The 26,747-nt window shown below is 43.8% G+C and overlaps 1 protein-coding gene across 5 annotated transcripts in view; it reads right to left on the bottom strand.

The window, feature by feature from the left end:
- Positions 1–26,747, bottom strand: part of CALN1 (calneuron 1) — a 536,579-nt gene that overhangs the window by 345,584 nt on the left and 164,248 nt on the right. For 3 of the 5 annotated variants that reach the window (XM_061401838.1, XM_061401834.1, XM_061401835.1), the window contains exon 4: positions 24,272–24,392. In XM_061401838.1, coding sequence (XP_061257822.1) covers positions 24,272–24,392 — 121 coding nt within the window. Of the gene's footprint in view, positions 1–24,271; positions 24,397–26,747 lie in introns of all 5 variants that reach the window. The other 2 variants (XM_061401836.1, XM_061401837.1) reach the window with 1 other exon arrangement.

Here is a 26,747-nt window from a genome sequence, read left to right as displayed (position 1 = left end):
CTGCCTGCCAACACCAGAGATGTAAGAGACCTGGGTTCGATCCCTGGGTCAGGAAGATCCCCTGGAGGAGGGCATGGCAACCTACTCCAGTATTCTTAGCTGGAGAATCCATCCCATGGACAGAACAGCCTGGTGGGCTATAGTCCATGGGGTCACAAAGAGTCAGATAAGACTAAAGTGACTTAGCACACACACAGGCACACACAAATCAAGATCAGAGAGTCAAAGTAACTTCCCAGATGCTAGTCAGCTAGAGGCAAAGCTGGGCTTCTCACCCAGGTATATGTGATTCCAAAGCCAGGTCTTTGCTGTGCTGGAGCCTCAGACAATTCAAAAGCTCAATTCTTTTCTCCACAGGAAGCATACACAAGTGTTCTGCTAGTCACTGTCTCTACATTTGTTTTTCTCTTCCACCAGCAACAAACTGCCAAGAAACGCAGCTGCCCACAAAGTCTCCTGGTCTTTGGGACAATGCTTATATCATTATGCCTCCTCCACCTTTTTTAATTGAAAAAAAAAAAAAAGTCACTATAAAACACAACTCAAACATCAGATGTACGTAGACTCTATTTCTTTTCTCCACACAGGGTCCCTTCTCCCACCCCTAGAGCCACAGTTTCATGTTATTGACAAAAGTCATTCCAGGTATCTTCCTGGGGGGAGGTCTTCCTAAGTGTACTCATGTTGCGTCTTGGGGTGAATAAGCAAGTCTTTAGGCAGTGAGACCTCTGGACCGTAGGAAGCCCTACCTCAAAAATGCCATCTCCCTCACTCTCTCCTTCCTTCCCTCAAATACACCTGAAGTTCCTATCTTTGGCAGAGGACAGAAAGTATCATTTCAAACTTAAGAACTGGCCTGAAAATGTTGACACCTTCAAGACAGTCAAACTATTCCAGACTGACTCCAAGTATGAGGACTTGGCTCTGGGGGTAAGTAACCAACTGTGTTAGGGCTTCTCGGTGGTGCTAGTGGTAAAGAACCTGCCTGCCAATGCAGGAGACTCAAGAGACAGGGGTTCAATCCCTGGGTCGGAAAGATGCCATGGAGGAGGGCATGACAACCCACTCCAGTATTCTTGCCTTGAGAATCTCATGGATAGCGGAACCTGGCGGGCTACAGTCCATGACATTGCAAAGAGTTGGACACAACTATGTGATGGAGCACACACACAGCAAATTACCACAAATCAATTTACTCTTGTAGAGTGCTGGAGGTCAGAAGTCCTAAGTCAGGGTTTGAGGAGGGCTGCATTTCTTCCAGAGGCTCGGGGGACTGATCTACCTCTTTGCATTTTCCAGCTTCTAAAGACTGCCTGCATTCCTCAGTTTGTGTCCCCTTCCTCCATCTTCACAGTCAGCAGCGTAGTATCTTCCAATCATTCTCTCTGTTTGCTTTAATCCTCATATTCTTTCTGACTCCGAGCCTCCCACGTATGTGTGCTAAGTCGCTTCAGTTGTGTTGGGTTCTTTGTGACACTATGGACTGCAGCCCAGCAGGCTCCTCTGTCCATAGGAGTCTCCAAATAAGAATACTGGAATGGATTGCCATTTCCTCCTCCAGGGGATCTTCCCAACCCAGGAATGGAACCCAGGTTCTTTTATGTCTCCTTCATTGGGAGGCCGGTTCTTTACCACTAGCACCACTGAGCCTCCTGCCTCCCACTTATAGGAACTCTTATGATTATATAAGCTCCCACTCAGATAATCCAGGGTAATAGTCTTATCTCAAGATCATAATGTAATCGCATTTGCAACAGACCATTCACCACGTAAAGTGACATATTCATAGAAACCAGGAATAAGGACATGGGCATACTTGGCAGTGGGGGAGGGGGGTGTTATTCAGCCTACCAGAAGACCTGATAAATTTCAATCTGAATTTTTTTTTCAAAAATATCATTTCAATCACATTTTGAGAATCAGAACAGTCTATAATAGATTACATTTTTGGTGCTGTGAGAGGCATTTTAAATTTGATGGTATTCCAAGATACAAAAGAAAAGTAAAAATTAAAAAAAAATTTAATCAAGACTATGAAAAAAAGCTAGGTAAAATAAAAATCACATAAGCAGTGGTAGGTCACACATTCCTTCGTTTAAAAAAAAAAATTGGAAAATCACACAGCTTATGCTAAAAAGCAACTAGAAATCCTATAGTTCCAAGTGACCTGATTAAACACGGGACATGCCGATTCATCGTTCTACCCAATGCCTCCTCCCGAGTGGGGACAGACTCAGGCCACCACTGCCTAGCTCAGTGTTGCTGCAGCCGAAACTCCAATGGACTCGCCAGGCCCATGTTGTAAACTGAGAACCACAGAGGCACCATCTTCCTGTACAAAGCACCAGCCACAAGCCAGTGCACATCCCAGAAAACCATCACCCTAACCCTGCAGAGAAGCCACTAGAGAGGCCACCCAACCATATCCACCCCCTCTGCCAGGTCTAGAAGTCAAAAGCTTGACCAAAGTCACATGCTTAATTACTGGAATAGGCAGAATCAGCCCAGAGAGTACACCTTTCCCCGGGTAGCCAGCAACACATCCACAGAATCTTCAACAATAAATAAACCTTCAGTGAACCTTGCTGGGGCCTGGGAAGATCCTTCCTTTGATTCAGCCTCTTCTCCACAATTTCCTTAGTCCCCACTCCAAATCTTTCCTCTTCCCCTCCAACTCCATCATACTCTCTCTGACACTCCCTCCTCAGATTCAACGATAAAATTCTATCCAAAGGCACTCAGATTTCTTTTTTCCTATCTACTGACTCCTCCCCTTTGAAAAACTGAGCTTATTGGAAAGAGAACGACAAATACCATATGACAGCACTTATACGAGGAATCTAAAATAGGACACAGATGAACCTATCCATGAGACAGAAACAGACTCACAGACATAGAGATCAGACCCACGGTCGCCAAGGGCGAGGGGAGGCAGGGAAGAGAGGGCAATCTGGGATTAACAGATGCACACCACATATATAGAGAATGGGTAAACCACAAGGTCCTACTGTATAGCGCAGGGAACTATATTAATATCCTGTTACAAACCATAATGGAAAAGAATGTGAAAAAGAATAGATAGGTAACTGAATCACTTTGCCATACAGCAGAAATTTATGCAACACTGTAAAACAACTATATTTCAATGAAATATTTTTAAATGAGCTTATCCTCTGAATTAGAATTATGAGAAGCTAAACCACCATTAAAGGTTAACACTGTGGGGGATGGGAGTCAGACAGCCTAAGTCTTTGACCTGGCTCGTCCTCACAAGCTGTGTGACCTTGAAGCAGTGACTTAACCTCTCTGTGCCTCAGTGGCCTCACCTGGAAACGAGAATCCTAACAGCAAGGGCCTGGCAGAGCAGATGTGAGAACTGGATGAGAGGGGTGCAGGGTGCACAGTGGGCTCCAGAGCCTCTGCTCTTAACCACTCAACACACTGAATTCACAACTTGGGCTTTTATTTGTCCTGTAGGTATTAGTTCTACATAACTGGCGCATTGGTTCTCATAACTTTTCTGTGTGGGGCAGGATTAATTCTGAGATAATGCCCATTTTACTGAGAGAGAAACTGAGACTCAAGAAGCCTCTGTGCTGTCTGTCTTGCCCAGTGCACTGCAGAGTCTCGCTAGGAGGCTTTTCTCATTAGGTTTCCTTAGCCTGGAAATGGACAGTTGTACAGCTGTCTTCTCTACAAATCACTGGGTTTGGGGGAAGGGGGGTTGTCTGGGGTCTTTTTTGTTTGTTTGTTTAGCATTTCCCCAGGACTGGATCAAATCTTGGAAGAACGTAAAGAACATGACTATGAGAGTGGAGTGGATTTGTCTCCGCCTGGCAATGTGTTAAGGCCATGAAGGTACGACATGATGTGTGAGCACCCTGCCCTGGATCTACTGTCTGCTATCCCCACTCATCAGCCTCCCAAGTGACTTGTAACCATGCCGAGCACACATACTGAGCCGCTTTCTCTATGAAGACAAATGTGTTTTGCCGTGAGTAGGCAATGCTTTGAGCCAAAAAACATATTATAATAAAAAACTATCATCAGAGGCTTGGAGGAAAACACGATCCCTCTACAGTTGTGAGTGTGTGTGTCTGTGCATGCCTGCACATGGAGGGGACAGTCTATTTCTGAGCACACAGGGGTGACAGGGCCACAAGTCAACCTGAAGCCATTAGCACCTAGCTTGATGTCTTATCTCCCTTAAATAAACATTCTTTAAAGACAGAATATACTGAACAGATGGATAAGTTTCAAGATTTAACAACCTGTGGGGACATTATTACTGTTGTACCTCTATGCTCCAAGAAAGACATTCCATCTTGAGGAGTTCTTGCCTTAATCATTGGCAAATGAGCCCTGGTCACACCCAGATGATGCAGAAATGCACCGTAGGCCCTTTACCCCTGGGTATTACCCACATCTCAGGACCCCTACCTGGTTCTCCTGCAGCAGAACCAGTGTATGGCTGAGGGTCAAAGAAAAGGAAGGAGGAAATGAGAGCTGGATAAGTGAGGAGATCGAGCCTTTGGGATGATGATGGTGACAAAGAATTACAGAGAAATAGCCTACTGTGTGTGTGAAATAAATATGAGTATAAATGTGGATTCCTCTGCCCTGCTTGCCCAGTACAATTACATCAGCAAAATGTTGTTGGATTGTAATAACTGTGATGGCATGTCAGGGGTGGAAGGGCTACTGTGGTCTGGGGAGTTCCAGATGTTCTATGGAGAAGGTTCAGGGTCAAGCCCAGAAAGTACCCCTGAGCCCTATACACACACACACACACACAAACACACACACACACACCTGAAAAAGATGTAAAGGTGACACCAAATTTCATATTCACAGATGAGACTTAGTTTTTGTTCATTCACTTTGAAACATCCTTCACCCTTCCTAATTTGCTTCAATCCACTTTAGAAGAATTGGCTGGGGAGAAGAAAAAGGAAAGAAATTCAGACTTTCTCTCTCATCTTATTCCTTCCCCATAGCCTGCCAAGCAAGGATACCAACAGCCCCTGTAGAGCACGCTGCCATGCCCACATGTTACACGCTCTTCCCAACAAGGTGGGAACTATATGACCCCATCTTACAGATGAGGACATGGAGACGTGTTTTTAAAACTTGCCAAAGTACAGAGATAATAAGTGACAGGTCAAAGGTTTGAATCAAGTTCAGGCTAATCCCAGAATCCCTGAAATTCACCACTGCAGGTAAGAGGTCGAGTTCTTTTTTTTGGGGGGGGGTGGGGGGGTGGGGGGGGCAGTGTTGTGCTGCATGGCATGCAGGATCTTAGTTCTCCAGTCAGGGATTGAACCTATGCCCCCTGCAGTAGAAGCACAGAGTCTTAACCACTGGACTGCCAAGGAAGTCCCAAGAAGTCAAGCTCTTTATCCTTGGCCTGAGAGTGGCCTAGGGCAGTTCTCATTTTAGGTGAGTGACATTTGGAGTAACACAGTCTATTTGTAGGTCTATTTAGTGGAGAAAACTAGAGAGTATTTCTATGGTACCCTGAAAAAGAGATTTCTGTGGCCAGGAGCCAGTGTGTGAACTTCTTTTAAAATCTAAGACAGCTAGTGGGTTTTAGGCAAGTTTCTCACTTGAAGAGTTTGAAAAAGAGGGCGTTATCAATCAATCAATAAAGCAAATTAATTGAGCACAAATAGGTGACCTATTTTTTTTAACCCAAAGAGTACCTCCTCCTTATATGGGATTTTGGCTTTTGAGAATATGAAGGATGCCATATCCTTCATAGTCCCACAAGACTAACCATGACATATAAAGCACGGCTCAAGGACATGAAGGAGCTTAACTGGAGATATGGTCCCTCCCAAACACCCAGTCACCAGTGACTGCCTGTGGTCCAAGGAATGAATGGCTTCTGGGCCTTGGGTACTTGTCTTTGGCTCTCTTTCCTTCAATCCATCACTTCAAAATAATGAAAATTCCAAAATCTTTATCTTAAGGCTAATGAGTGCCAGAATTTAATATTGAAGGGCTTGTTGACTGTCTCAGTGGGATATCTTCAATTCTTATCAGCTTCTTCCAATTCTGTTCAAACTCCCGTGTCCCTGTTCTGTGACTGGCATCGCTGCACCTAGTCACCTCATTAGTTAACCATACACCTGACTCCTCTTGTCCTCACCTGCTTCACACCCACACATCAAGACCTACAATGTGGAGACAGGATAGCATGGGAGTTAGTGCAGAGTGGGGGCTTTGGTGTTGTTACTGTTGTTTAGTTGCTAAGTCATGTCTGACTCTTTGCAACTCCATGGACTATAACCTACCAGGCTCCTCTGTCCATGGGATTCTCTGGACAAGAATACTGGAGTGGGTTGCCATTTTCTTCTTCAGGTGATCTTCCCCATCCAGGGACTGGATCCACATTTCCTGCATTGCCAGGTGGATTCTTTACCACTGAGCCACCTGGGAAGCCCGGGCTTTGGCATTAGAGGAAGTTACATACAAATCCTAGTCCATTTGTATGTAGGGAGGGAGGAGGGTTCAGGATGGGGAACACATAAAAAAGAAAAAAAAAAAAAAGAAATGATTGAGATTGAAGCAAAAAATAGAAAAGAAAAAAAAAAACAAACAAATCCTAGTCCATTAACTATTATTTGTGTGACCTTGGGCAAGTAATTTCATCACTTTCACACCAATCTCCCTCATCTGTATAATGAGGACAATGATGTCTGCAAGGGGTATTGCAAACATTAAACTGGATAAAATAAACACTGCCGTGAGTGTGTGCTAAGTCCTTCAGTCGTGTCCAACTTTTTGCACCCCTTTGGACTGTAGCCTACCAGCCTCCTCTGTCCATGGGACTCTCCAGGCAAGATTTACTGCAGTGGGTTTCCATCCCTTTTCCAGGGGATCTCCCCGACCCAGGGATCAAACCCACATATCTTATGTCTCCTGGACTGGCAGTCGGGTTCTTTACAACGAGTGCCACCTGGGAAGCCCAAACACTGCCAAGTGTCTGTATTTTTAATATCCCAAGCCCACTTCTCTCTGGCTCGCTGTCATTTGCTAAGCTTAACCCCTCACCACTTCTCCCCGACTATGAGAGGCTGGTGATGCTCCAGCCTCTAGACCCACTCCCCTCATACCCTTTCTCCACATCACAAGTGCAGTCTTCATAAAGAACCTCCCCAGCATGCATGGATGCACCTTGTCCAGTCTCCCAAAGGAAAGCAAAACAAAACCTTTATGGAGTAATGGGTATAAAACGTCCAGTTCAAGAGGTGTAGATAAGCAACTTGTGTTACCCTTTGTTGAATCCCTTTAAGAAAATGACAAGGGACTTCCCTGGTGGTCCAGTCATTAAGAAACCGCCTTGCAATGCAGGGGATACAGGTTCAATCCCTGGTCAGGGCACTAAGATCCGCGTGGCAACTAAGCCCATGTACCACAACTACCGCAGCCCTCGAGCTCTGGAGCCTGTGCTCCGCCACAAGAGAAGCCACTGCAAGAAGCCCGCATACTGCGACTAGAGTAGCCACTGATTGCTGCATCTAGAGAAAGCCCATGAGCGGCAACGAAGACTCAGGACAGCCAAAAATAAAACGAAAAAAATACCTTATTAAACAAAAAAAGAATATGACAAAAGATATAGAGCTTCTCTCCAGGAAAAAAGCACTACGTATAAACACACAAAATAGTCAGAAGCTATAGGAGAGTCGGACACGACTGAAGAGACTCAGCAGCAGCAGCGGCATAGGAGAGACACAGACCCCAGCTTTAAAAACCCTGACTTAGAACATTCTTCAGCCTGGCTTTTGGTAATTTCATTGTTCATCCTAACCTGTCCTCCAGGTGGATTAACCTCAATCACTGAGGCTTCAAAATCTGAAACAGCACATTTCTTCACGTGCATATTCAGGGTCCCCCAAATACAGCAAGAAAATCTAGCAAGCAGCTGAAGACTTGTTTCCCAGAAATCGATGGCACCTTGGAAGGGGTCTTAAAGAAAGTAGCATCAAATTAGGATCAATCAAAACTCAGAAGTTTTTGCAGCCTCAGTAGGTGCAACTAAAAAACTGCACTTGGAGGTCTGGGAAGAAGCACCAGGGAGGGGCAGGAAACACTGACCTCTCAGGTGTGTCCCGTGACCCCCTTTCCCCAGCGCTCCCCACCTGAGCACCAGATGGCAGAGAGACTAAGCTCTGTAAATCCTACAAGATGCTTAGGGGCATCAGACCAAGAACTGCAGAACCCATCCTTCCTATAATGCTTCGAGACAGAGACATTAGATTGCCGCCCAGATGGTTGAGGTGAGCTATGTATCCTGAGGCTCATTTTACTGGATACCAGCAGAGTAATAACCAGCAAAGCCAACTGGCACCAGCCTAAGAACCAGCCCTATGCCTGAGCATGAAAATGGTAGCACATTCCTCAAGCCAGCATGACTTAGGTCCTGGGGCCATTCGTTTTAGCAGCTTTACAGGGAGGAAAAAAAAAAAAAAAAAAAACTACACTTTTTTTCACTATCACTATAAAACTTTAGTGTTACAAACAAACCATTAATACTGAAGTTGACGTTTCTAGTCTGGGAGAAACATTAAAACAAAAATAGCCTTGAATTTTAACCAGATGAGGTTAGGGGAAACTTAGGAGAGTGAGAAAAAGCCAGGAAAGGAAACTCAATAGGAAACGGATAGAAAATTACACCCAGCAAAACCGATGCCTAGACTCCTCCATTTCCAGAAACCATCACTACTGCAACAGAGAGGAAGGAATGGAAGACTTCTTTTCAACGTGTTGAATGCAAAGAGCTGGCAATGTCCCCTCCCAAGAGGGAATGGGTTCTGGTTATGTGGCCGTGACTTCAGCCTTCCTGTCTCCCATTACCATCTCCCCTCCAACCCAAGGAATAAGTCTTGTGAGATATTTTTAAAATGGAAATTTATGAGCATGTTCATTCCTGATCCTTGGAAGCAACAATGAGGATTTGGAAGGCCTGAATTGTCAGCCACTCACAAAATTTTCCCACATCTAATTCTATTTCTCAGGACAACCTAAGGTTTGAAAGCTGGTGTCACTAGCTCAAACTCTTAACCTTCATTCCAGGGAGGACAGGGTCTTTGAAAGGTAAAGTGCTGAGGTTAAAGCCAGAGGAGTAGGAAAGGCATCTTTATGGGCTTAAACACTGAGAATTGTGATCGGGTGTCCAGATTCTTCCACACTGAAAGGTCTTTCCAATTAGGGGCATTCACCTCCTGAAGCAAGCCTGTCTTGACAGGACAACTGCGTAGGACACTGGTTAGTGTTTTACTCTCTCCTCCAAGGAGCCAATCTGCCCCAAGGTGGAAGTAATAATCTTGTCTGGATGTGTCTTGTCATTCTTGTAGTGACCATCACCATCATTATTATCATAACAACAATAATAGCAATAATTACTATTATTGATACTATTGAGTCGCGAAGTCACTCAGTCGTGTCCGACTCTTCATGACCCCATGGACTGTAGCCCACCAGGCTCCTCCATCCATGGAATTTTCTAGGCAAGAGTACTGGAGTGCATTGCCATTTCCTTCTCCAGGGGATCTTCCCAACCCAGGAATCGACCCCAGGTCTCCCGCATTGTGGGCAGACGCTTTACCATCTGAGCCACCAGGGAATTGATACTATTACTGTTACTATTTATTAGGTACTTACTACATACTAAATACAATAGTAACTCACTCTGCATATATTATCTCATAATATCCCTTTAAACTACATACTGTTATCCACACTGTACAGGCGAGAACATCTTACCTGGTGCCTCAGACAGGAAAGAGTCTGCCTGCAATGAGGGAGACCCAGGTTCAATCCCTGGGTCAGGAAGATCCCCTGGAGCAGGAAATGGCAACCCACTCCAGTATTCTTGCCTGGAGAATCCCTTGGATGGAGGAGTCTGGCAGGCTATAGTCCATGGGGTCACAAAGAGTCAGACACAACTGAGCAACTGACACATACAGGCGAGAAAACCAAAACTCATGGAGCATTGAAGTAGATCATTGACTCTAAATGCCATGTATAATCAACCATATTTCACCACCAGATATATCATCCCAATTCTACTCTCACTATAGAATGGATCAGTTCAGTTCAGCCACTCAGTTGTGTCCGACTTCTTGTGATCCCATGGACTGCAGCACGCCAGGCCTCCCTGTCCATCACCAAATCCTGGAGTTTACTCAAATCATGTCTATTGAGTCGGTGATGCCATCCATCCATCTCATCCTCTGTCATCCCCTTCTCCTCCCACCTTCAATCTTTCCCAGCATCAGCGTATTTTCAAATGAGTCAGCTCTTCGCATCAGGTGGCCAAAGTATTGGAGTTTCAGCTTCAACATCAGTCCTTCCAATGAATATTGAGGATTGATTTCCTTTAGGATGGACTGGTTGGATCTCCTTGCAGTCCAAGGGACTCTCAAGAGTCTTCTCCAACACCACAGTTCAAAAGCATCAATTCTTCAGTGCTCAGCTTTCTTTATAGTCCAGCTCTCACATCCATATATGACTACTGCTGTTGCTGCTGAAAAAACCATATCCTTGACTAGACGGACCTTTGTTGGCAAAGTAATGTCTCTGCTTTTTAATATGCTGTCTAGGTTGATCATAATTCTCCTTCCAAGGAGTAAGCATCTTTTAATTTCATAGAATGATTAGTCAGGAGCAACTAGCTCACTTTGGGACAAATTTTATGGCATTCTTTTATTTAGCAAGTATTTCTGGGGAACTTCCCCAATGGTCTAGTGGTCAAGACTCTGCAATTCCACTGCAAGGGGCATGGGTTTGATTGCTGCTTTGGGAACTAAAGCAAAAATGGATCCCACATGCCCCATGGTGCCACCAAAAAAGAAAGAGAGAGAGAGCAATCTAAATTTTTAAAAACAAATATTTCTGAGAACTCACTGTTTGTCTAAACATTCAGTACATTTGCTCACAGGGATGAACATGGTGTATTTGGGCCCCAACGTCATAATGAAACACACCCAGCAAAAGTTAATGTTCTCCTGGAGGCATTTTGGGTCTCTGCCATCCAGCCTTCCCTGTTGGTTCCACTCTTTCTGCCCTGCTAAACCTCTTCCTTTCACATTTCAACAAATGAACTTGAAATACAGTCTATATATGTTAGGAAAAGGACAAACTCCCATGCTTTGAAACTGTAGATCCATTATCTCTAATCTTATTCAACAATACTTCCTCCTTAAAAATAGTAAGCAGAAGATTCTTCAAAGTATCATTATGTGTAAGACACTAATTTTAAAATGGGAAAATAGGTTTACAGGTTGGATTAATTGTCTGTGGTCATATGGTTGCTGATTTGGTGGGTGTAGGTTTGGCTGTGAGTGAGAAAAACAAATCAGAAGCCAATTTCTCTCTGTTCCACTATCCTCAGGCACCCAGCATCATTCCAGCTCACCACTCTGCCACCTTTGTCTTCATGGTGCCAAGTGATGACATTCCCACGGCAATAATAAGAGGGAGGAAAGGATATAGAAAGGGCAAAGTGCAGCAAAGTTGCCCGATGTCACTTCAGCTTAGGTGTCATTGGCCAGAACTTACTAATATGGCCATACCCAGTTCTTAAGGAGACTGAGAAATGTAGTCTGTATTTGAGCACACATTTGTCCAGCAAAAATTTCTTCTACTGAAGAACAAATGATATTGGGGAAGAGCTAACCCACTCTATTGTAGCTGCTAAGTAGTAAAATTCAGACAGTCCACATCTGTGGGACCGCTGAGACCCTACTCTGTCAGGTAGGCTTTAATTCTATTTTTGTAGCAAAGATTTTTGGTCCTCTCTTCCTCACTGCATAAAGAAATTGCTAAGTATGACTTTAGAACACTCTATAACATTTCATTAGCTTTCAATTCAATAGCTAGAAACCATCTCCAAGCTAATGTGTATGTGTTTTGGTGGTTTTAAAATATACCTGCTTATGCTTTGATAATCATCTCTTCAAAAATAAAGCTTAATTCCACTTACCTTAAGTGGGGGCTCTATTTAGTGACTCACTTTTAGCAAATATATGGGGCAGAAGTGAAAATATGTGACATCTGAGACAAGATCATAAAAGGATCATTCATTTTAGAAAAAGTCAGATCCCTTGTCATGAAGTCACTCAAGCAGTCCTATGGGGAGGCCCTCATGGAAGGTCCTGAGACCTCCAGTCAACAGCCTTGGAAGTGGGTTTGGATGGATTTCCCAGTCACAGCCAAACCTTCAGATGACTGCAGTCCCATCAGGTGTCTTGACTACAACCTTTTGAAAGACATGGGGCTAGACCAGCCATCTGTGCCACTCCTGAATTTCTGATCCACAGAAACTGTGAGATAAAAATGTTTGCTGTTCTAAACCAGCAACTTTAGGAGTACTTTGGCACACAACAATAAAGGTCTTCCCAGTGGCTCAGCGGTAAAGAATTTATTTGCTTGCAATGCAGGAGATGCAGGTTCAATCCCTGGATTGGGAAGATCACGTGGAAAGGCAAGTGGCAACCCACTCCAGTATTCTTGCCTGGAGAATCCCATGGACAAAGAAGCGTGGTGGGCTACAGTCCAGGGGGTCACAAAAGTCAGACTTGACTTAGTGACTAAACCACCACCACCACAATATAGGTCTCAATGCAAATTCAGTGCTCTTCCGACTTGAGAATTAGAGAAAGTAGAAAGACCACCTTGATAGACAAAATCTGTATTTCAAATGGCTGTGTCCTAGTTCATGACCTGCTTTTAAATGTTTTGTAGATGTGTTTGGATGAGATGCTCTGGATACTGCTGTGAGGAGGAAAAACCAGTAAGTCATTCCTGCTAGAACATATTGCTAATATCACATCCCAGGAAACAGCTGAACCTGCTGTTGGCCAATTACCACCAAGAGAAACAGCTCAGTATCAATGAAGCCAACATCAGAATGATGAGTTTTGGCAAACTTTCTTCAGTATCCAGATGGATAATGCTGAATAATTCTACTCAACAGGTTAACTTATTCAGTTATCTGGGGAAGCACCGTGGAGCTTAATTACCTTAGCAGATCTATTAGGATGCATTTCTGTTGAAAGTAGAAGCTTCCATGGAAGAATATCAAGGGTATTTTATGATAGAGATGAATTATTAGATCTTGTTCCACAAATATCCCAAGTCAAAGGTCATGCTTCACAATGCAGGTCCTTGAACTTTCATACCAAGATATCACCTCTGCCTACTATCTCAAGCAGGGGGAGAGGGAAACCAGAGAAACATGTCCCAACACGGGTACTTGGTATCATCTGGTGGAAAGACTTTTTAAACTACAATCTGCCCTCCTCTCTCTGCATCTGGAGTCTAAAATTAGCACCTAGTCCTTCACTGAGAATCACCATCATCAAAAGCCACCATTACTAGGGAAAACAGGTTTCAAAAAACCTTCAGAAATTAGAGGCTGAGAAAAAGTTGAAACCTACCAACACCTTTGACATAACAATACAAAGTTCTTGTATGTTGGGTATTTTTATTATGGACTTCCCTGGTGGCTCAAGTGGTAAAGAATCTGCCTGCAATGTGGGAGACCTGGGTTTGATCCCTGGGTTGGGAAGATCCCCTGGAGAAGGGAAAGGCTACCCACTCCGGTATTCTGGCCTGGAGAATTCCATGGACTATATAGTCCATGGGGTTCTAAAGAGTCGGACACAACTGAGTGGCTATCACTTTCACTTTCAAGGAGCTCTTATTTAAAATATAGATGAGAAGATGATTCTTCCAATAGGATCCTTGAAGGCTGTGATTGGAATTAGGTATGTTACCTTTTTGCCCCAATCAATTGGAAGTTTGGAGCTAAATTTAATGCTCACAGTAAATGTATTAGTTTTAGGGGCCGTCATGTTTTTTTCTTCCTCTTGGTATGTGAATTTTTATTTCCTATTTCTATTCCGACAGCCTTTGCAGTTTATGTTTCTTCTTTTATCATATGATGTCTCTATCACTTTGGGAAGCATGCAGCATATAAATTACCAATGAAGAAAATGAAAGTGGCAGGGATAGTACTCAGGTTTTCTTCTTGGCCACAGCTATCAAAAAGCACTTTCAGAACCAGGTGCAAGGAACTCCAAGAAGACTTAGGCAAATGTCCCTTTAAGGAGTGGGCCCTCAGAAGCAGCTAGCATCAGAGAAATCCCTCCTTGGCACTGCTAACAAAGCTCCACAACTCTCCACAAATGACTTACCCTCTCAAGGCTCCAAGGCAAGTCAAGCCTCCAGGAGAAAGTAGCCAGGTAGATAAAAGGCCCAGGCTGTAAGGCTAATTCCCAGCTCAGAAGCACAGCTGTCTATCTGGCACTCCCACTCCTGTTGGATGATGTGGCTCATTGTGTAGGTTTTATCGCCTCCTCTGGAGAGAGAACTCTGAGCCATCAGCCTTCTCAGATAAGAGTTGAGAGCTTCTCTTCTTGTGACAGTAATGTTTCTGCCTTCTTAAAACCCCACTTGAAAGGCCTGGAGAGGGAAGGATCTCAAAAAAGGCAAGTAGGGTGTGCCTTTGGGATTTCTAAATCAACCATCAAAAGTAGAGGAGGAAAAAAAAGGGGGTGGGAGGAGTCTTCTTTACAAGAAAATATATGATGGACCAGACAAATGAGGGTGGAAAGGGGCTCTTCAGAGCTCACAGCACAGAAGGCAGACTCCTTCCAACGTGCACTCAAGCCCACCACCAGCCTTTTCCTGGGCTGCAGTGCACTTCTGCTCTTCATGAGAAATACACTGGGCTCACACAGAGCTTTAAAAATATCTCTCCACCCACTGAAAGTCTGATTAATCAGCCAAGTTCTCACCCAGGTGTCACAGCGGTGGCAGTGATATATATGATAGTGACATGAGGGTGCGGGGAAGGCACAAAGGGTCTTACTTAGCAGGCAGGAGGATTCGGAGCATAGAACTTGAAAAGCATGAGCTCTGAAGCCAGGTGGCAGTCTGCATCCCAGTTTCAACACGTGCAAGTTATGCGACCTTGGAGAAGGTTATTAGTGAACATATCCCTTTTCCACCTCTGCAAGAATGAGGTTCATAATAGCACCTGTATCATAGAATTACTGAAAGGGTTAAATGGATTAAATCATCACCTGCATGTTGAACAGTTCCTGGCACATAGTAAGCACTCAGTAAACTCCAGTTGTAATGATAGGGTGAGGATAACAATGGACAATGTTGAAAGTTACAAGATGATTAGGTGTTTCCCAGGTGCACAGAACATTCTTGAAAGAAGCAACTAAAATAAAGGCAGAGAAGCAAGAGAGATGGTGAGGCAGCAGGAAGCCATCTGGAAGGCAAGGTGGGAATGAAGCAGACAAAAAGGAAGGGTCCAGGCCACACAGGGCTTCATACACTTTGTCACAGCGATGCGCTGTAGCTAACAGCTGGAGGCTGCAGAGAGCCATTTCAGAATTATCAGCAGAAGTGAAACATTAAAGGGTAAAATGCTAGAATGGTTGAAAATTACTTTTAACTGGTTCAGGTTAAAAAAAAAAAAAACTACTGATAATAAGCTTTTACTGTGACAAAGTAACCATATGAGAACAACCCTTCCATGGTGTACAAGCATAAACCTAAACAAAATATATAAAGCAACTGTTTTCAGGTCATAAACAACAGGCAGCACAAGACTGCAATTGCAGGGTGAGAGGAAATTCATATGGTGAGCCCCATGTCCTCCCTGGCTCATTGCCTGGGGACAATTTCCCAACCATAGTCTTATGTTGGGGTAGCAGAAGGGGCTGGAATTTATAGGGTCAGGCCACAGACAGAAGAAAACTCGGCAGAGAGGGGGCCTCAGAAGCTTGTGTGTGGGTTCCCTATGAGTGACTGGCTGAAGGCTGGGCAGCCCAGTGCAAGCTGAGATTAAACCAGACTTACCAGGGAGCAGCCACTATGAGATTGAAAATGGAAGACAGCTATGAAAATTTAAGCATCTGTAGGGGATATCTGAAAAATCTTATTAATACCCCAGGCATCCAGACACCAGAAAGACCACAACTTAAGAGTAAAACATTCTGAAGGTCTACATAAGATCCACCTGCACAAAACCTAAAACCAAGCCCTGACAAGATCCACAAGGAAGACAAGAGTTTGGAAGCTGAGTCCCCATCAAGTTAGACAGGCTTGGGAGCCAGCCACCATGGGATTTCCAGAGATCTACCCTAACATAAAAACAAAAAAATCAAACCAACAGAAGTTTAAGGAGGTCGGTTAGTAATTGAACTACCTATTAGAACCAAAAAATCAGCCCTCTTCAAAGAAAGCTAACAGAACACAGTTGTTACAACATAGCACTTACAAAGTTCAGCATACAGTCAAATATTAACAGGCATACAAAGAAACAAGAAAACTTGATCATAATCTAAAAAAAGACAATAGAAATCAACCCTCACATGGCCTAGAGCCTAGATGATGGATTTAGCACTAAAGACTTTAAAGAGCTATTACAAATGTAAGAAATATGTCCAAAGAATTAAAGAAAATATTGTTTAAATGAGTAAACAGATAATAAATAAATAAAATGGTAATAAATAAATGGTAACTATAAAAAAGAATCAAATTAAAATTCTAGAGTTGAAAAAACTGTGTGTGTGTGTGTTGAGAGAAATGGAAATAGAAAGAAAGCAAATGCTGCAATATTAGCAGTTGACAAAGGGTACACAGCTATTCACTGTACTTACCAGAATACCTATAGATTAAAAATTTTTTATAAATGATTAAAGAAATATTAAAGACATTATTGTTTTATGTATATATCTTTGTGTGTGTTATTGTAGGACAAGAAGGAAAATGTGATAACTTAATCAAGTTTGTATTTGAGATGCTCTCTTCCAGTGAAATGGAACTGAACTGATATAGGGCCTCATCCTGGATGAGGCACAAGATCACCTCTTGGTGACTGCAATTGTCTAGGAGGTGGGGGACCTGGCCCAAGAAAACAGCAACATGGCTGGAGAAGAAGAAAGACGATCTGCAAGGCTTTGCCAATGCCATGTGTAGAGTAAGACAAAAGCGGGGGTGGGGGTCCAGGATGATCCCCAATTTACCATCATGCCTTACTGGGTATAATAGGATATAATTTTCTGGGAAAAAGTCCAGAGGAGGGGCAATTTAAGAGAAAAAAAGAAAATCTGTTCATCTTTGGACATTGGAATTTAAGGAACTGTATATAGGGCTATCAGAGAAGGCAATGGCACCCCACACCAGTACTCTTGCCTGGAAAATCCCATGGACAGAGGAGCCTGGTGGGCTGCAGTTCATGGGGTCGCTAAGAGTCGGACACGACTGAGCGACTTCACTTTCACTTTTCACTTTCATGCATTGGAGAAGGAAATGGCAACCCGCTCCAGTGTCCTTGCCTGGAGAATCCCAGGGATGGGGGAGTCTGGTGGGCTGCCATCTCTGGGGTCGCACAGAGTCGAACACGACTGAAGCGACTTGCAGCAGCAGCAGCAGCAGCATATAGGGCTATAAGTAGCAGATCTAAAACTCAGGAGGGAGGCATGGATCGAATATAGCTATCTTGAGGTGATTGGTACACAGTTGCTCCTAGGGATGACAACAAAACCAATCCTAGGAGACAACAGTGCATCAGGAGTGGGCAGAAGATGAGGGAAATGACAAAGAAGTAGAAAAGAGGGAGGAGGAGAGCCAGCTAGCGGCAAGGATGCCAAGCCAGTGACAAACCAAAACCCAGGGTGTGAGCAACGTTGCCAGATGCCGGATAAACATTGAGTGTCTACTGCATCAGGCAAACAGGAGGCTATTGAGGAAACTGGGCTGTGCTGATGCAGTGGGTCTAGAAGAGTCCAAATGGAGGTAGCCAACTACTAAAGCGGTACTTATGGTTACAAAGTTGGATTGATACATCGCTCTAAAATTCAAATTAAAATACTCTCCAAAAAGGTAGGATAATGTATGCACATCCCCAGAAACATTTATTGTGAGATGTACACATATGTCAGAGGCTGAGGAGACATTTTCACTAGTTGCCACACTAACTAAACTAGTGTAACATAATTTCCACCCACCACAGAGGCACATACAGAAGACATGGCTCATCACCATTATCCGCCCTGCTAGGAACCCAGAGGCTACACCGACCAGCAAATCAAGCAATCGATCTCTATTTCACAGCATGTGTTCTCCACAGAGATCTACTCCTCAACCCAAACCCACCTCAGCAGCATCTTTCTTATTTTTAATTTTTATTTTATATTGTAGCACAGTTGATTAACAATGCTGTTAATTTCAGGTGGACAGCAAAGTGATTCCATGATGCATACATATGTATCTATTCCTTTTCAAATTCTTCTCCCATTTAGGTTATTATAGAATACTGAAGAGCTCCCCATGCTATACAGTAGGTCCTTGTTGGTTATCTATGTAACAGCACCTCTTTTCTAAGCTCCTTTGGGGAACACAACTCTCTAATGGTACAGGAGCCATGGGTGAGTGTGTCTCATCCCCATTATTTGTGCGAGAGTGATGAGAACCCAAATGTACCAGAATGTTGAATACAAGCTTGGGAACAGGAAAGAGACCAAAAGCAGGGAAGAATAAAGGAACTAATAGAATTCTGTGGCATAAGAGAGCCAACTTAATAGGAGGGGCCATCAAGAACCCACTTCTGATCAGCAGCCATGGACTAGAGGAATGTCTTCTAGAAACTGGACTCTCCAGTTGGGGCTGAAAGGGGGGGCGTTACCCCAGGTCTGGAATAAAGTGAAGATAGAATGAAGAAGGCTAAAGGCTCTTTATAAATCTTGTTTGCTGACAGATCCTGGGTCTACAAGAAACTTCCATTGCTGAGTCACAGAACAGAACAGAAAAAGCAAAAGGGAACATATAAAACCATCTTCTAATGGAAAACAAAGGTAGCATCAGCTGGGAGACTTGGAGAAAAACAGATTTTTATTATAAAAAGATCTCTCTATATAATTTATGACAAGAAACAGAAGAGACTTGGATAAACTATGTACAAGTTGTTCTCAATAAGACAAAGGGTTGGGAGAGAATAAAAAAATATGACTCCAGTAAAAGACAAAGAAGTTGCCATGAGAAGAGCACAGCCTAAGACTACAGCAGCAACTCAACGACTACAGCCTAAGAGCTACAAATTGGAAACAAACTGAATACCTGCCAAGATAGAATGGATAAAAAAAGAGAATAGGATAGATAAATAAACTTAGGTATTTACCTCTCAAGAAACACCATATATTGATGAAAATGAATGAACTTCATCTACCCTCAAAAACATGGTTGAGTCTCACAAGTATAAGGCTAAACAGAAAACCATAAATATAATGTGACCCCCTTGAGATGAAGGTAAAACATGAAAACAAACAATGATAGGTGACTGAGGAAGAGATAATAGGAAAAACTTCAAAGGTACTTCAGGGTGCTGGTAACACCTTATTCCTTAACCTGGGGGGTTGTTGCATGAGTGTTCATATTTGATAATAATCGAACTGTACTCTCAAACTTTTCTGTATCACACTTTGACCAAAATGTTAAAGGATAGCTACTGAAATAAAATCAAGCTACAATGAAACTGAAACTTTCAACCATAATGAAAATAAGTTCTAAAGGCAATAGTAAAAATTGTTTTAAATGACACCAAACAACTAAATCCATGAAGTGGTAGACAGACTCAAGAATGAACAGAGAAGTGCAAAAAAAGAGAAAAATGATGTGAGAAGAGACCCGTTTTGTGGAAAATATCAAATGAAGATCTAGCATTCGAATGGGAGGCACTCCTGAAGAAAAGAAAAGAAAAAAAAAAAACAAAAAACCAGAAATAACAACCATTCAAGATGTGAGAGCAAACTAACCTAGGCTAGAAGGAAGACCCAAGACATTAATCCAAGAAGCTGACACTGTGACTGGCAAGAATAACGTGAAACACCCACACTCGGACATTTCACAATGGTCACGGAGAACCATGAGGAAAGCATTTGCAACATCACAGCTGCAACAGAAGGGGAGGCTAAACTACATCCTAACAACGCCAAACTGAAAACAACCCCAAAATACATCCTGAATGGAACAGATACAGAAACTGAGATATATTTATATACAATGGAACACCATAGTTCATGAAAATAAGTAAACTTCAGAAAGAAGCAAGTTTAGTTTAAGACAGCCTCACAAGATTATTCAATAAATAGCACTGAGAAAACTGCTTTTAAAATATTATAATTCATGTGTCTAATAAAATTCCACATGACACATTCTAAAAACACAAGATCTACTAATAAATTCTGTATGTACATAAACTCCCTGGGTAGATTGTAAACTCCTTGGACCAGACAACAAATATTATACTTCTTTGGGCTCAGAGGTTAAAGCGTCTGCTTGGAATGCGGGAGACCTGGGTTCGATCCCTGGGTCTGGAAGATCCTCTGGAGAAGGAAATGGCAACCCACTCCAGTACTTTTGCCTGGAGAATCCCATGGATGGAGGAGCCTGGTAGGCTACAGTCCATGGGGTTGCAAAGAGTCGGACACGACTGAGTGACTTCACTTTCACTTTCACTTTCTTTCCACCCAGAAAACATTTGGGTAAACATTCCTGTAATGAATGAGTAATTAGGAATGAATATATGAATGAACACGAATGAATGAATGAATGAACATTAAGATCTCAACCAAATCGTCACTGCTGAGTTTGTTGGGTGATTTCCAACTCCAGTCTGACCAACTTGATGCAGCTTTGCATTATTCCCTCCTGAACTTTGTTTATAGAGAAGAAATAGAAACTTCTCAGAGTGAATGGCAGAGGGAGGTAGCCTGCATGGCAAGTAGCCCTGTTCTCAGAGGGTAACCTCTCATGGACTGGGTGCCTTTGCTCCTTACACTGAAGGAAAGGGACACTCCATCCCCAGTGACAGTCACTGACCAGGTGAGGGAACCTGCCCTTGGTGATCCATAAGCCCGAGGCTATAGCTATGGCAGGGTGGGGATGGTACCCAACTAACATCTGTGCCCAACATGGCTCGACCACAGAGGATGCTTCAGTATCCACCAGTGGCCAACACATCAACTCCCTGTGCAACACCCTGTGTCCTGCAGGGATAAATGAGTGGACCCCCAAACAGCAGGATGTTAGGGCTCACCTGACACAAGGCAGTCCCAAGAGAACAGCAAACAGACATTGTCTCAGAAACGGCAGTTTCCCTAAAAACCAACCTGCAGTCCTCTGAACTGATGCAAGCCAACGTAGAACACCTGCTCTACAGGCAGAACACATCTTCACAGCCCTGCCACAGCCCCAAGATGCTTGTAACAAAGCGTGAGCAGTCATAACTCAGGGTTCACCTTGGCAAAAATAAATAAATAAGCAGAAGGAATCTTCCATCAGAAAATAAATGGCCTTTCTCCAGGCTCAGAGTATGGATTACCCTCCTAAAGAACAAATACAGTATTTTCCCCAGCCAACATCACACCATAAAGTCCAGCTTTACTCAACTAGGGACCCCTGATCCCCACCCCTTCGACATATATCCAGAGAAAACTATAATTCAAAAAGATATGTGGCACTCAAGTGTTCACTGCAGCATTATTTACAATAGCCAAGACATGGAAATCACCTAATGAACACCAGCAGATGAATGGATAAAGAAGATGTGGTACATATACAATGGAATATATTAGTCATAAAAAAGAATGACATAATGCCATTTGAAGCAACATGGATGCTAAGCGAAGTAAGCCAAAGACAAGTATCATTTGATATCACCTACATGTGAAATAAAACCATGATACAAATGAACTTATATATAAAACAGAGACAGACCCAGACATAAAAAAAAAACTGGTTACCAAACAGGAAAGGTAGGGGAGGGGCAAATTAAGAGTTTGAGATTAACACACATACACACTACAAATGGCAACCCACTCCAGTATTCTCGCCTGGGAAATCCCATAGGCAGGGGAGCCCAGCGGACTACAGTCCATGGGTCACAAAAGAGTCAGACACAAGTTGAGAGACTAAACAACAATATATAAAACAGATAGACAACAAGGACCTACTCTATAGCACAAGGAACTATATTTGATGTTTTGTAATAACTTAAAAGGAAACTTAAATATCAAACTATATTTGATATTTCATAATAAAAGGAAAAGAATATTTAAAAATAGATACATACGTATGTATAACTGAATCACTTTACTGTATACCTGAAACTAATACAACATTTTAAATCAACTATACTTTAAAAAGAGAGAGAGAGAGTTGCTTGAAACACATAGACTTTTGGCCCAGTTCTCATGGCTTCTTCTCCATGGGGCTAAATACACAGGAGGCTCTTGGTCCCTCCTGCAAACTGGTGACTGAACGGGGGGAACCTACTCAAACAAACACCAGCACCCCACCCCCCGAATCAATGCACCACTGCCCAGCTCCCCACTGGAGCAGACCCCTGCTCGGGACACAAGGAAGACGGGGCCTCACCTCACCTGCCAAACACCCACAGCTCAGCCTCAGTCTTCTTTGTGGCCATCAGGATGGGCTCCTTTTGGAGGCAGTCAGGGCTCTATTTTTTGCTTCCAAGTCCTTGTCTGAATATCCTCTAGCCAACTAAAGGCAAGGAGATATGCAGGCACAGCTTTCCTCTCTGGCCCTCAGTCTGTCTGGACCATAGCGAGCAGCTGCTGGGCCTGAGGAGCCTGGCTCTGGCCACATCACTCCCCCTTCCTCTGACCCCCTCCGGCCTCTCCCCTAAACCCAGCCCACTGGGCCCTGAGCTTCACTGCTTCATCATGGAAATAAGCAAGCCTCTACAGGGAGGCCTGGGAGATACCATGAGTTCAGTTCCAGGCCATTGCAATAAAGCTTATATTAATATCATGATGAAGGGAATCACTGAATCATTTAGTTTCCCAGTGTAAAAGTTATGTTTATGGACTTCTCTGGTGGTCCAGTGGTTAAGACTCCAAGCTTCCACTGCAGGAGGCATGGGTTCAATCTCTGGCTGGGGAACTCAGATCTCATAGGCCACACGGAGCGGCCAAATAAATAAAATAAAATATCCTTTTTTAAAAAGTTGTGTTTACACTACATTGTGTAGTTTATTAAGTGTGCAATAGCATTATGTCCAAACAGTGTACGTACCTTAATTAAAAACCATTTTAGCAATAAAAAATGTTAACCAGCATCTTACAATGTAGTATTGCCACAAACCTTAGATTTGTTTAAAAAAAAAACAACAAAAAACTGCAGTATCTGAGAAATGCAATAAGGCAAAGTGTAATAAAACGTGGTATGACTGTCGAGAAGTAAGCAAACAACATGGGCGAGAGCAAGAAAGCTATCCCATGTCCCTGTCCTTGCTTGTTGCATTTCCTGCTGATCACTGTGAAGCAAGTTCGGCTTCCCTGGCCCAGAACTGAAACTCCCCACCTTTCCCTTGGAAGAAATGTGCCAAGAGAAAGCGCACTGGTTCAGACTATTACACTTAAAAGCAAAGATACGGGCCATGTGAGGTAATTTTAACTTCCCTATTTTAGAAAGTAAATTTCAACTTCTTGTTTTAAAACAGTGTGTTACCAGGAACACAGCATTCCAAAACAAGACGGGAAACCGATCTGGCTTGGCCTCAGCAGATGTAGTACCTAGGCAAACATCTGGCTGAATCAACCTAATTCTCTATCCTAAAAAAAAACTCTGTCTTCCTCATTTTAATTTTTTAATTAAGGAGTTGATTTCACCAGGCTACAGAGGGGGCACTGTCCCAGGATGAATTCAGTCACCATGTTCTCTGGTTCGTTCCCAACCCTAAGGCAGGGTTACACTGTTACAGAGGCAATCAAAATAATTGCTGGCTATTTCCACCTGGACACAGATTTCAAATGATTCTGATCTGGACAAGATTCAAAGCACCATTCAAAGGCCTCAAGTCAACAGACGGCCATTAACAGGGCTACAATCTCCCCAACAGCTGGGCCCCATCGTGGACAAGAGGGAAATAGAGCCACACTATCGGTGATCAAGATTCCATCAACTGGAAAATAACATGTGGGGAGCTGAAGGCTGTCTCCCAAGTTGGTATCCAAAGGAACCAAAACATTCACCATAGATTTTTCAGGGCACCAGGTCCATCTCACACAAAGAAGTCGTCTGGGCAAAAGTGATCTCTGAACTTGTTCCTGCCGCATCATGGTTAGACCTGGCCACAACTGATGGCCAGGGTCTTAGATGAATGACAGCCCCAGATGGCTCCCTTGGGTGGCTAACCTCCCAGGCTGGGCGGGCTCCTTACCGTCCAACTCCTCCACGGAGATGTTAGCCAGCTGCTCGCTGTCGCTGCCAGCAGAGAGAGATCGGTTGAGGTAATTCCCCTTGTACAACAGGCCAGCGGTCACATGGTGAAAAGGCATCTTCTCCCTGCTCACGAGAGACAGGAGGTAGAGGGGGAGAGAAAGACATCATCATCCATTCCTCTTTTCCCTCCTGAAGGACCATCCCGGTGTTTGGACGGCCAGGGGTATTTTTTTTTAATAACAATAACATTGATAGAGGGAAAGTCAGAGAGTACCAGGGTCCCCCTAGCCAGAACGATTCCCAAATGCCTCCAAATTCTATCCTTTCCTTCACTGTACATCTTACTTCATTTTCCCCATTTAATAATGAACTTAAGCCATGGGGTTCTGGCAGACTGTGGGATACCCTGGCATCAACCAGCTGTCTCTCCATGCAAACAAGGATGCACTTGCTCCTTTCTCTGGCCTGATAAACACTTTCTCTGTCCTCATAAGAAAGGATTGAACACCCTAGAAATGTGAGTTTATCCAGGGACCAGATGTCTTAGCTATGACTGTATAGAAATCCAAGTGTTTCATTTTCCCCAAGTAAAGCAGGTATTGCACTTATCCTGCACTCAAAGCAGGTCGGACGTGCCAGGCTCTGAGCGAACACAGGCAACAGCCTGCACCTCTGAGAAGCGGCCCTGCGCCTATTAGCACGAGTGGCTCATGAGCACAGCCCTCTGAGATGTCAATCACACCTGACCTGCTGGAAAGGTGGGCAGCATCTCAAGGTGTCTCAGAACGAAGCAGCTTCCAGGACTCCCACAGGAAATGAAAGCATCCCCTTAGACCAGACTAACAAACCCTCCGGGATCCTCGGCCCAGAGCGCTACCCCTGGGGGTGTGAAGTTCCCACCAGTGCAAGGGGGCCAGAGGCTCCAGACTAAGGTGAAAGGGAGGGACGAGAGATACAGTTAGAAAGTTGGTCTCTCACAGCATGGAGGTTCCTCATACAACTAAAAACAGAGTTGCCAGATGATCCAGCAATCCCACTCCTGGGCACATACGCAAACAAAACTCTAATTCAAGAAGATACACGCACGCCCGTTTACAGTGGTGCTATTCACAACAGCTGAGACACGGAGACAACCTAAATAGCCATCAACAAATGAACGGGTAAAGATGTGAGAGACATACACACACACAATGGAATACTACTCAGCCATTAAAAAGAGTGGAATAATGCTATTTGCAACAACATGGATGGACCTAGCGATTACCAAAGTAAGTGAAGACAGAGAAAGACAAACAGCAAACGATATCACATATGTGGATCTAAAATACGACACAGATGAACTTATTTACAAAACAGACTCGCAGACACAAGAACAGACTGTGGTTGCCAAGGGGTAGGGGAAGCAGGGAAGAGTTTTCCTGGGAGTTTGGGGTGGTAGATGCAAGCTACTACATTTAGAATACATAAAAAGTCCTACTGTGTAACACAGGGAATTACGTTCAATATCCTGTAATAAACCATAATGGATAAGAATATGAAAAAAAGAAGAGAGAGAGAGAAAGTTGGGTTTCCCCATAGCCGAAAGAGCAAGTTCTGTTATAGTGAGTGAGTCATGGGGCATATCTGGTTCTGCTTCCCCATCTGCAAAGGGGGTAAGAGGATAGAGAAGCCTCTGGGTGGAATTAGGGAACAGGCAGGAAAGAGCAGGAGTCAATTCCCGGGTGCAGGTAGAGGACAGCCTTTTAACAGAGCTCCAGAAAGGTGAACAGGGGCACAGGAAGGGGTAATCTTCCCACGACTGGGGGCATGCAAGCAGAGATTGAGGCCTCCCTTGCCAGGGGTTCTGTGGGAGAGAAATGGCCCCTGTGTTGTCTCCCACACACCAATCATTCTCCAAGTGAGTCCCTTGTAGAGTCCCTCTGGGCATTAAAATTTGCATCTGTGTGTTAAGCCAGAGTGGTCCTAACAGCCCCTTAAGGCACTGCTGAGCAACCAGGTGTAAATTACAGAAAGAGACAGCCAACAGAAGGCCAGTCTGTGGGGATGACTGTTCAGGGCTTCCGGGCTCCCAAACCTTGTGTCCCTCAAGTCACACTCATGACAATCAACTGTCCCTGGTGATGGATGCTGTGGGGGCAGGGTACTGTCTTCTTTTCCCTGTGACACTACAGGCCTGAGTGACAGGCCGGCAGGATGCCCCTTCCTCTCTCTCCCTCCTGACTAGAGTCCACTCCAGCATACTCCTGGATGGACTGAGAGCTACTGACTTAGAGATCAACCCATGAGACTCCTAAGAGCTACAGGGCTTGACCAAGAGCAGGAAGCCGGTGAGTGGAAGAATCCATTCTAGAACACAAGCCTCCTAAGCTCTCTTTCAACTAAGCAACCTTAGCTCTCCACCAGACATTTCCACCCGGATGTCAAACCCTCATTTCAAACTTAAGATGTCGAAAAATGAATTAATTATCTTCAAA

Source organism: Bos javanicus, chromosome 25 (genome assembly GCF_032452875.1).
Source record: "Bos javanicus breed banteng chromosome 25, ARS-OSU_banteng_1.0, whole genome shotgun sequence".
Taxonomy (NCBI): domain Eukaryota; kingdom Metazoa; phylum Chordata; class Mammalia; order Artiodactyla; family Bovidae; genus Bos; species Bos javanicus.
Note: the sequence above shows the minus strand (reverse complement) of the source record. Positions and strands in the feature narration are given on the sequence as shown.